Source organism: Tenrec ecaudatus, chromosome 8, assembly GCF_050624435.1.
Source record: "Tenrec ecaudatus isolate mTenEca1 chromosome 8, mTenEca1.hap1, whole genome shotgun sequence".
NCBI lineage: Eukaryota > Metazoa > Chordata > Mammalia > Afrosoricida > Tenrecidae > Tenrec > Tenrec ecaudatus.
In genome coordinates this window covers 53334065-53346466 of record NC_134537.1, presented here as the reverse complement: position 1 = coordinate 53346466, position 12402 = coordinate 53334065, and the positions used below count along the sequence as shown (strand labels likewise).

Sequence of the window (12402 nt, the reverse complement as noted above, 5' to 3'; positions counted from 1 at the left end):
TATGCTGATGCTCCCTGAGCATACAGATTTTTGACTATGTGACCAGAGCAGAATAAAGCCTTGGCTGGTGGGACGCTTTTGACAGTTGAATACAAGCCAGCCCAGTGCGAGCTCTGATGATGTGTTCTTTGTATGTGTATGGGGGTGGGTGTTTCTGTGTGTGGTCCTGTCGGGAAAGGCAGAGGGTCTGGCTATAAGACAGGGCCAACCAGGCAGCTGATGTACTGATTGATAGGGAGCGGTCCACGATGGGAGGGATCTTGGTAGCATCAGTACTGGTCTTTATGGAATCTATTTCCCCAAATACCTACTAGATGTGCAAGTGTTCTTTTTGTCAATAAGGCTCATGAATGAGCTGTCCTGTGTAGGAAACTCAGCCATCTCTGTATTCCATGCTTTGTGCAGGGTGACTTCCTTTCTTTTTCAAATCATTTTATTGGGAGCTCTTACAGATACCTTAACATTCCATAATTCAATCACATCAAGCAGTGTTGTACAATTTTTACCACAATCGGTTTCAAAACATTCCCTTTCTACTTGAACTCCTTGATATCTGCGCCCGTTTATCACCCACCCCCACTCATACCCACCAGGAACCCTTATTATTCTTTGACATATCTTACACACCCAGAGTATCCATTCGCGTACAATTCTGCTGTTCGACCCCATCAAGTGGGGTTACACAGTCATCAGTGCCATCAGGCCCCTATCTCCCCGCACCCCCCGTACCCGTTAATGTTTCTGAAGGGTTATTTATCTTGGCTTTCATGTATCTAACAATCTTAAGTATACAAATGAACCTATGCAAATCTGACAAGATTAATGAGTTAAAACTAATAAAAACCACAATAGTAAGGGGAGGAGATGTTCAAGAACTGGAGGACAGGTTTGTGGTTTATCAGTGCTATGTCATACCCTTCCGTGTGGCCCTTAGGGCTTCTTAGTATGTGCTTCCAAAGCAAAGAAAGAATACCCCCAGACTTGGTGCCACACCATCGATTCTGACTCACAGCAACCCCATAGGTCAGGGTAGAATTGCCCTTGCGGATTTCCAAGACTTTTAACTCCTTAAGGTTGCCTTTCTCCCTCCGAGGTGCTGGTGGTTTCAAAATGCTGACCTTGTGGTTAGTAGCCAATGCTTAAATAGCCATTAAGCCAGTAGGGCTCCTAAATGTGCCATAGTGTTGTTACATTAGTAAAAATACCAATTCCTTATTGGGAAGGCCCTGTATTTTGGGGGTGGTGGTGGTGGTGGTAATGATTAGAGGTAACATGTAGCACTAGTTTATTGCCTGTGGTATCAATTCAAGAAATGATCTTGCTATGATCACTGGGGAGGCAATTCTCTAGAGTGGTTTATGGTGTAGGCATAGGCATTCAAGAAGTATTGAGTTCAATATCAACCTAATGAGGCTCCCAGTCTCCTAGCTGCAATTCATAAAAGGTAGTTAATTTCTTTGAGTAATAACCATTCACTCTATCTCTAGGATTGATTTTTAGGGATGCATGTAATTTTCATTTTTCAGTTTTAAGATAAAATTGAGTGCAAACTATATAAATTATAAAGATTATCCCAGTGGTCATAGATATCCATAGCAAAATGTTTTCTCTTCTGTCCTTAAGAATTTGCAAATCAATCCAAAAGAGAAAGGAAGTGCTAACACCCTGTCACTGTCGTATGCTGAGGCATACCTGAGATAGGTAAAATGGGGGTGGTCCGTCTCCACTTAGCAGGTCCAGCTTTCTGGGGCTCCTCACTACAGGTGCCACTATTTGGGAATGGTGGCAGATCTGGTGGGAGGTGAGGGCATTCTACGATGCCAGTACTTTAATAAGGAACAATGATTCCCATTTCTAATTTGATTGGCTTATGTTCAGTGCCAGACTGTGCAATATTACCCACTTTTATGCACAACTGACCTGGGACCGCTTTGAATCATTGACCTAGAAATGACAGCTTCCACGATCCATTTACAGTCCCCCCAAGGCTGCCTGATTCGCCACTGTTTGGTCCCAGGTTTGAGCAAAGGAAAAGCTCCATTTCTCATCCCCTGCAGCCAAACTGCAAGAAAACTCTCCTGGTGAAGGGCTTCACATTACACCTTTTAAAAAATAGTATCTTTGCCTTTCATTTCGCAGACTTCTTTTGTGTCTCGTCTTTCTGGCCGGCTCATCTCCTTTTCTGGCACTTTCAGGAAGGACACTCAGACAGTCTGCCTGCTAGATGCTCCACCCACACTTCTACTTGATTTCAACGTGAATACAGCTTTGCTTTACGCAATAGATGTTTAGATCACAGAGTCCTTGAAACGAGTAATATTGAAAAATGTATTCGAAGAGAACTGTATTTAAGGAACTCTTGACAGAAATTCCTTACTAAAGTTAAAGCATTTTCAAGCATTTTAGATTTTTCAGAAGTGGCCTTGTGGCTCTGTAAATATGCAAGCAGCTGTAGTGTCACGTAGGCATGAAAGGACACTTAAACGCACACACACGCCGTGGTTCAAAAGCGTGTCTCAATGCACCTGTTTCCATACATTGGAAGTGCTCTTTCTTGCTTTGTTATGCGTGGTAGGTTCCTTTGTTCTACTTGCTTTCCCCTGAATGGAGCAACCCCCCTCGTATAATATACAGGAGAAGTCATGATGGATTTTTGCACCCATCACAAGGCTTGTCCAAGGTCTTCAGCGTAACGCTGAAAAAGAATCAGATGAATAAAATTGATGCCTTATAGTTTTGGGGCGTGGGAGGGGGAAATGAAGAAGATGAATGACAGTCTGTGGTTGGTATTTCTCCTCCATTATTTATAAGTCCTCCAGAACACAGAGTCTTCCTGTGAGAATGGTTCATAGTATACGTCTCAGCTTTTCTCTGAGGATATTCTGAAATTAATAAACGGAGCAGGTTGGCTTCCAAGAATAAACAAAAGGGTCTCGTGCATAATATGGGTTTCCTCCATCTATGAACACCATTGTAATAGCATGTTTACTCCCTTTACTCATAAACAGCGGCAGAGCTGCAGGGATTAAGCTGGCTGAAGTTCAGCAAACTGTCAGCACAGTCTAAGCCTGGGCTGTGGCTGAAGATCAAGAAGACATGTTCCCAAACAACAGTGAAGGTTATTTTATTGAGTCAGAACTTCCTTCACACGTTAGTTCCTATTTACACAGTTGTAAACACCCACGTCCCTCACGGAGGGACTAGACAGAGGCAACGGCCTAGGCTAACTTGAGACAGTGCGTGTTGAAGCTGTCCCCCTCCTTGGCAGCGACCGCCTCCAGCAGAGCCTGCTTCTTCTGCATGCTGCGGGAGGACTCCAGCTCGTACATGGTGGTCAGGTTGAAGAGCACGCTCTCGTGCAGGTAGTGCTTGGGGTCTTGCTGGACCATGGCTTCCAGCTGCCGGAGGGAATCCTTCAGCTTGCCCACATAAAGCAGACAAACGGCCGCATTGTTATTAGCCTAGGGAAAGGGAGCACGCGTGCAGAATTAGAACAAAGAGAGCACATACTGGAGACCTCCTGGGTTGCCTCCTGAATTGAGTCCTGGCTCCTAAGCACCAGGACGGCCATTTGTTGTGTGCGCACAAGGCTGGAGCTCAGGCAGGCCTGGAAACCCTCCCCAAACCACTGTGGGAGGCTTGTGGGTCTGCAGGTGCTGTTTTCAATCGGACTTCATGTACTTTTCTGAATCTACAGTAAAGGTTGAGGGACCCTGGGTGACTGTACGTTGTTTCTGCTCAGCAATCTTACCACTGCATTGGTTGGCTCAATTCGTAAAATTTCTGTGAAGCATTTGTGGGCTTCTGCAAAGTGATTCTGCCCGAGCTGAAGGAAAGCTCTGAAAGACAAGCAACACAAAGGCCGTTAACCAGGGAGTCCGGCTGCTGTTGGTACCAGTGAGAGTGACAGGGCGGCGGCCCAGCAGACCCGCAGAGAGGGGGACGCTGGACATTGGCTCTGCTGAGTGTAATTAGCAGTAGTCTGGGTGCTAATGCTTTCCAGATGGAGGAAGTGACAGTTCAGCTGATTGAACCACATCATACATTCTGGCTGGCGAATGAGAGTAAGTCTCACTTCCATGAATTCAGAAATAGGAAGTTCACCTAAAATGATTTCCTGGTGTGTAAAACAGATTCCTTTATTTTCTGTTCCTCTGGGTATGATTTGGACTGAGCAAAGATTTCATCTAATAAACATGCTTACACAAAAGCTAACGACTGTTTGACATAAGAAACTGATCGCAGAACACCAAAACATATGAATTCAAAAGGCCTGGTCTGCTAGAGAGTGAACAACTATGCAAATTTATGTTGAAATTGGAGGCAATATAAGCAGCAATTTCAAAAAAAGAGGGGGGAAAGCCACTTAAAATCAGTTTTCAGGACTAAACGAATAACGCTGAAATGCACGAAAACATCAGAATACCTTGTAGACCTGCTTTATGCAGTCTCTGTTCTGAGATGCAGAATTAAGACACTTTCTAGAGAAGCGGTTCTCAACCTGTGGGTCGCGACCCCTTGGGGGGCGTGTCCAATGACCCTTTCACAGGGGTCGCCTAAGACCATGGAAAATAGTCTTAGGAACCCAGACACCGCTCCTCTAGCCGTCTCCAGAAGGGTCTGCCCACATGCAGATTGTGAAGACTTACCCATGCTACACCCTGCTTCAAGACAAAATTTCATTTATTTGTCATTAGAAATAGTTCACAATATATAATTACATATTGTTTTGTGATTAATCATGATGCTTTAATGATGTTCACTTTGTAACAATGAAGTACATTCTGCATTTCGGATCTTTACATGATGATTCATCACAGTAGCAAAAGGACAGTGATGAAGTAGCAAGGAAAATCATGTTATGGTTGGGGGTCACTACCACATGAGGAACTGTATGAAAGGGTCGCGGTCTTAGGAAGACTGAGAACCACTGCCCCAGAGGGCTTCACTTCTCAGGAATACAGTTCTAGTTCTCTTGGAAATTACAGGAAAAAATACATATATAATGGGAAAATACACACCTGTTCATTAGAACCACGATTTTACTCTGAAGTCCATCCAGTTTCTGTGCCACTTTTTCAACATCTTGAAAATACTTTTCTGCTGTTTTTATGTCTCCAATCTGCTTGGATGAAATGATTTCGATAACAAATCAGAAAAATCTATGCCCACATGTATGGTTCCTAACATACTAAATGTGAAGGTAGTTAGGCTAGGGAAACTGGTATCCATTTACTAACTCATCTCCTTAAACCCAGAGACATTTAAGTTACAGTAGAAATGTTATCATTCTATATTTCAGAAGTTGTTCATACACAAGCCTTATTAAAAAGTCTTACAGTTTAAAAGCTTAAATGTTTTTAAATAAGCACCGGCATAGCACTAAGTAAAATAAAAATGAACAAATGTGACTGAAAGACAACCCCCCCCTCAAAAAAAACCCCCCAAAAAACCAAAACAACCAACCTGGAAAGATTTTGTATACTAAGGAAGTCCTTGGTGGTGGAGTGGGTTAGCATTTGGCTGCTAACTACAAGGTCAGCAGTTTGATACCACCAGCTGCTTTGTGGGAGAAAGATGAGATTCGTTGCCCCTGCCCAGATTTACCACCTCAGAGACTCAAAGGGGAAGTTTTACCATGTCTTACAGGGTTGTTATGAGTCAGCATCAACTCAATGGGTGGTGAGTGATGGCAACCAGGAACGTGTATTGTTCTGGCAAGCGGAAGGAACAGCCCTGCTCTGCCCCAGAGAGGTGCTGTGAGACGGAGTCAACCTGACAGCAGTGGTTTTGGAAAGCAGTAACAACAGATATTTTCAAACTACCACAGTATTGTGCCATAGTGAGGCTGGTAAAAATAAAATCTCACAATTACCAGACATTTAAAGAACCCTTAATACTGTGTGGAGTGAGCAGCTGATCTGCAGAGCCCTGACTCCTAACGACTGGGCATTGACCTTATTTCAGTTTTAGTCAGGGCTTTAAGCCAGTATATTTCCTTAGGTCACACAGCTAGCAAGTAATATAGACCGGGACTTTAGAACCAGGTATGTCAATCCACAAACCCATGTGCTGACAAGCTACACCAAATGGTTGTAGATATTTGATAGAGATCTTTTTTTTTAGTGGAATGTAGTAGAAAAAATTTGAATATCCTTTTCCATCCACCAATCTTTCTGTGACTAGCAAATGCTTATTTATTCAAAATTATTAAAATGTAATTAGGACCTGAAATCCTACCAGATTCCCACATATTAGTGGCAGGCTAAAATTAAACAATGTAAGAAGGCAATCAAAAGTATTATAAAACATCTAGACAAACTTATTTAAAAAAACAACAACCAATATGTGGATAAACTAATCAAGAAAAATAAACAAATTAGAAACAAAAGAAATAATTATAAGAAAAAAGGGAGGAACTGACACCAAGGGCTCAAGTAGAAAGCAAATGCTTTGAGAATGATGAGGGAAATAAATGCACAAATATGCATGACACAATTTATGTATGTATGAATTGTGATGAGAGTTGTACAAGCCCCCAATACAATGATTAAAAAATAAGTAAAATAAATGTTCTAATTGTGAGTAAAAAAAATTATGATGGCAACATATGTACAAATATGCTTGACACAATGGATGTATGGATTGTTAAACGAGCTGTAAGATCCCCCAATAAAATGATTTTTTAAAAAAGCAAAAGAAAAAAAGGAAAGTAAAATTAAAAGAATTATTAGAGAGAACTGTGTTTTTAAACAACTCCATGCAAGTAAATGTTCACTGATAATTCTAAGTGAACATTTACTTGCATGGAGTTATTTAAAACAGCTCTCTCTCACAATCCAGGGAGATACACTTCTAACTATGTATATAGAGATACATAGCTCTCTCTCACAATCCAGGGAGACACACTTCTCTGCATTTCCATCCTATTGGCTTTGTCCTTTGGAGCAACAATTTCCAAGTGTACTTTCTGAGGTAGAAATGAAAAATGCTCAGCCTATATACAGATTCCTCCTTCCTTCATGAAAAAAGGATTTGGAGTTGCTTGCAGTCAGCGGGGCCGGGACACTAGGTCTGCTGGAGAGTTGGTGTGAGCTCTCTTCCCCTCCCGCATCAACTGGAAGCCACACGTCTCTGCTGGTCAAACTAGAAGAGGAAGGGGCCTGGGTCCCTGAACTGCCCTTTGAATGGGAGCTGCCCCACGGCACAGTTGCATGTAAAGAGATACAATTTTCTGTGTTAAGGACACAGAACCATTTGGACAGTTAATTACCTTAGCACTGTTGCTTTACCTTGAGGAATGTAATTTTCTTTAAAAACATTTTATTAGGGACTCATACAACTCTTATCACAATCCATATTTATACATACATCAACTGTATAAAGCACATCTGTACATTCTTTGCCCTAATCATTTTCTCTTTTCTTTTTTTACATTTTATTAGGGGCTCATACAACTCTTATCACAATCCATACATATACATACATCAATTGTATAAAGCACATGTGCACATTCCCTGCCCCAATCATTTTCAAAGCATTTGCTCTCCACTTAAGTCCTTTGCATCAGGTTCTCTTTTTTTTTTTCTCGAGGAATGTAATTTTCTTCTTTAAAAAAAACCAACTTTTAAATTGTGATTTGGGTGAAAGTTTATAGAGCAAATGGGTTTTCCAGTCAACAGTGATTCATTCACATCTTGTTTTGAGATATTAATTTTAATCCTCACAATGCAACAGCACTCTTTCCATATCTTACCCATGTCTTAAAAAAATCAATCTATTGGGGGCTCGTACAATTCTTATCACAAACCATACGTCCATCCATTGTGTCAAAGCACATCTGTACATTTGTTGCCATCATCGTTCTCAAACATTTGCTTTCTACTTGAGCCACTAATATCAGCTCATTTCCCCCCCTCCCTCATGAACCATCCATAATTCACAAATTATTATTTTGTCATTTCTTACACTGTCCGACATCTCCCTTCACCCACTTTTCTCAGAGAGGAGGTTATATGTAGATCCTTGCAATCGGTTCCCCCTTTCTACCTCACCTTCCCTCTACCCTCCAGGTATCGCCACTCTCACCACTGGCCCTGAAGGGATCATCTGTCCTGGATTCCCTTTGTTTCCAGTTCCTGTCTGTACCAATGTACATCCTCTGGTCTAGCAAGATTCGTAGGGTAGAATTGGGATCATGATAGTGGGGGCAGGAAGCATTTAAGAACTAGAGGAAAGTTGTATGTTTCATTGTTGCTATATCACACCCTGGCTGACTCGTCTCCTCCCTGCGACCCTTCAGTAAGGGGGTGTCCAGTTGCCTAAAGATGAACTTTGGGTCTTCACTCTGACCCACCCTCATTCACAATGGTATGATTTTTGTTCTTTGATACTTGATACCTGATCCCTTCGAAAGCCCGTGGTCACACAGGCTGGTGTGTTTCTTCCATGTGGGCTTTGATGTTTCTGAGCTAGATGGCTGCTTGCTTACCTGCAAGCCTTTACGACCCCAGATGCTATATCTTTTGATAGCCGGGCACCATCAGCTTTCTTCACATTTGCTTATGTACATGTCTTCAGTGATCATGTTGGGAAGGTGTGCATCATGGAATGCCAATTTAATAGAACAAAGTGTTCTTGCCAATGTCCATTTGCTACCTTAATACTAAACCTATAAATATATACATGTAGATCTATGTCCCCACCATCCTGTGTAAATATATTTACATATGTACATGCCTGTATTTGGACCTCTGTAAATACTCTTTGTCTCCTAGTTCTTTCCACTGTTTCCTTTTAGTTTTCTCTTGCCCCACTATCATGTTAAGTCTTCATTTGGGTTTTAGTAATTTCTTCGGTAACACTGCCCTTGCTTAATCCCTACCAGGCCTTTCACAGCCTCCTTGCCACTAATTTTGGATCACTTGTTGCTTCCTTGTCCCTGGGTTGGTCCACACCACCTCCTTACCCCCACCACCCCCTCCTCCCATGTCCCCCAGAACCATCGGTCCCGTTGTTTTTTCCTCCAGACTGTTCATCCAGCCTTTCTTATCTAGATAGAGCTGCAGAGATAATAATATGCACCAAAAAACAAGGCATGGCAAGACAAAGTGACAAAAGAGAACACAACGATGACAACAAAAAGAAAGCCAATAACCCATAAAAGAAAAAATTAATTAAAAAAGAAAAAAAAGGAAAAACCTGTAACTAGATCAAAGTCTGATTTTTGACCTCTAGGCGTGTCCTCCAGTCAAGTGCGATGGGGTGCCACGCTCCGGGCCCAGAGACTATCCTTTGACTTCCTCAGGAGCTCCGTGCTCTGCTCACCACGTTGCTCTACTAAACACCTTTAGTGTTTTGCTTCGGTGTTGCAGGGTCAGTCCAGGCCAATCCTGAAACCGAATCTCCAGTGCTGCCCCCTGTAGGGCCATGGGTGTTGCGTCACATAGTGGGATTAGTCATATGATCCACTGTGTGCACTGGCTGTTTGGAGCGGGGATATTGTCTTCCAGACGTGGTGAGCCAGGATGTGCTCGACTCTCTTCCTCCCCATTGATTTGCTCCCGTGTGCTCTGATGAGACATGTCCCTCTCCCCTAGCTGCAGCTTCAGTGCCGTCCTCTAAAGTAAATTCTCCTGGGGGGTGGGGTGTCAGTTGTCCACGTAACTGGTATGGGGGCCGAGCCCTCAGGCCCCTCCACTGACTCCTCCAGTACATTTTCAATGCAGTTTTTGTGGTACAATTAGGTGCCTCGGTGGATATTCGGTTGGCTTATACTCAAGTATACATGGCGTTTAACCATCAAATGCCATCTGGCTTCTGTCAACAGAATTCCACTAAAATTATTGGAGTCAAGGTCCCTTTGGTTCTCAGCAAAGTCCTGCTCAATTATAAAATTAAACAATACTGAACAGTTTCCTGCTTTTGTCCTTACACCCTTAGATGCCAGATTTTAGACTATACTTCCTGATACCGTTAAGGCTTTCTTCTGTTTGATCACTGTTTGGCTCTTACTCTTCAGCAATTGTCCTGGAGCACCAAAGATCCCTGATCTGGAAGAGGTGGGGATGCCCCTGGCCCACATACACAGCCATAATCTTCTTTCTCATAGCTGCATTGGTTTCATGTAAAAGTCATGCATGCCTGCAATTGGGTACTGACCTCTCTATCACAAAAGGCTACTTCCTGGATACAAACACGGACTCCTAGGCCCCACACAGCATGTCTTATTCTGACTATGGTCTGCTTAGGTTTCCAAGAGAGAAAACCGCACAGTGTAAAAAACATCTTGAGGAGGCTAAATCTAAGTCAGAGTGAAATAACTTTGAAGAGTATGAGTAAATGCTTCTCATATGTTTACAGTTCATATGTTTACAGGACTGCTGCTGATCTTTAATTTAGAGTATATGAGAAACTCTCTTGGAATACAAATGTCCCAAGTCTCTTTTATAACAGATTTCCTTTCAGAAGTAGAAATTCCTATTCTATCAGGACTGTCTTTCCTCCTCACTTGCGCCCTCCTCCTCCCCACCATACCCCTCTGCCACGTCTCCTTTCTGCATGGATTGTACCGTTGCTCTAAAGCAGGTTCCGAGTGATGAAGAGATATCTAAAAATGCAGACATGATCAGAAATAGGCCTTCAGTGTCTAAATAAAGGAATGTTTCCTGGCTCCTGGGTACACTGTAGATGGCAGGGCATATGGATATATAAAATCATACCCATGGGACTAGGCAAAGGTGAAAACGGGATTCATTTTTCAATATCTAGGTAGTAGACCTAAAGTACAATTCTTTAATGTATTGTGTTTTTCAAGTCAGAATTTTCTACGTGGAATGTGAATAGCATACACATTGAATAGGTGACCTTTCACCAGAGTTATGCTGTGAACGTCATGTAAAGAATTAAGATAACGCTTCAAAAGTCAAATGCATTTTGAATGTTAAAATTGGAAGTTGGTTGTTGGGTGATCAAATACGGAGTGAGGCATCTGTAGTGACCCTTCAGTGATACCTGCTGATGTCTCTTTCTCTTTTTCCTTTCAAACCGTTTTATTGGCACATAATCCACATATCATACCATTCTATAGTTCAGTAATATCAAGAGGCGCTGTACAATCGTTCCAATGTCTCTTCCCTCTCCATCTAAGCAATTCTGGGTGTGATAACGAGGCTCCTACTTTTGGGTCACATGGTATTTTACAAGTATCTCAGAAACGGAATCCAATCGGAAACTCACGGAGAAGGTGCAGTAAAAACAGTATAAACCCAACAGTATATTATTTTCTAGAAACTTAATGTCCATAGTCTATCTTCATTTAGATGAAAACATACCTAACATTATCATGATTCTTTTAGATCATATTTTTTTCCCGAGGCTTCTGCCTATTTTATTTTAGTGACATCATTTTCATATTTTTATACCTTAGAATTAAAGTGAAGTGTGTCCCTTTCATGTTTCAGGGCGGTTTAATGAGAATGTTTGAACTAGAATGGGAAGGCTGGCATTACTAAAGAAAGGAGACTGTCTTTTCCACATTGTCCTCTACACATTCTCAGAGGGAAGGGGCGGAAAGGGACACAACCTGTCCAGCTCAGTCATTTGATAAATAAACACTGTAACATGCTTTAGTTCTTAGGAGCCACAGCCTCTACTCTGAGACTAGAACGAGAGGACACCCAGCTCCCACTACGGGCCATGCTGGCCATGACCGCAACAGCAGGTCTTGGCTAGAGCGGACTGAGAGACAAAAAAGAACACCACCAAAGCCTTTCCCTTGCTCCTCTGCACAAGCCACCTGGCTTACAGGTTAGAAAGAGACGCGAGGGAGCCCACGCCTGCTGCCCCAAGAAAACCTTCTCAGACTGAAGGACCTCTCAGAGGCCATTCCTAGCCAAGGAAGAGAGTGACCACGACGAGGCATGTGCTCGGAACAGGAACTCCATGAGACACAGTGACAACACAGCCATGTCTGCCCCACACTCAAGGTGAAAGGCGAAGAAGGGCCTGCGAGCAGCGGGCCCTGAGAGGAGCCAGGAGGAGCGCGGGCGCACTGCAGCCAGGGCCACAGGGCAGTGTCCACGCGAAACACTGGCTGCTACAGAGTCTTCAGCCAAAGCACAAGCACAGGCTACACAAATATTTTCGTCTTGATTTGTTCCAGAACTTTGCTTTGAAATCTGATTTAATGATGTCTGGTCTGGTCACTTTTTGGAGGGGTTAGTGCAGTAGCCCGAAAACTGAGGAGCCAAGATGCAGACCTGGAAAGAAACAGCAGGGCTAAAACAAAGTATGGTGGCCAATTAATTATACATTCAAATCAACCCTGATGCAAATATTTAGTCAAAGTGACAGCTTTGCTTTTTAACATTTTAAAGAGGTCCTTTGCAGCAGATCTGCCCC

General features: G+C 42.7%; 1 protein-coding gene across 3 annotated transcripts in view; it reads right to left on the bottom strand.

Moving 5' to 3' along the window:
* Window positions 1-318: 318 nt before the first annotated feature.
* TRAPPC12 (trafficking protein particle complex subunit 12) overlaps window positions 319-12402 on the bottom strand; it is a 169955-nt gene continuing 157871 nt past the window's right edge. For 2 of the 3 annotated variants that reach the window (XM_075556377.1, XM_075556379.1), the window contains exons 10-12: window positions 5022-5122; window positions 3752-3839; window positions 319-3461 (exon numbers count right to left, since the gene is read on the bottom strand). In XM_075556377.1, coding sequence (XP_075412492.1) covers window positions 3219-3461; window positions 3752-3839; window positions 5022-5122 — 432 coding nt within the window. In that variant the 3' untranslated portion in view covers window positions 319-3218. The remainder of the gene's footprint in view (window positions 3462-3751; window positions 3840-5021; window positions 5123-12402) is intronic. The other variant, XM_075556376.1, reaches the window with a different exon arrangement.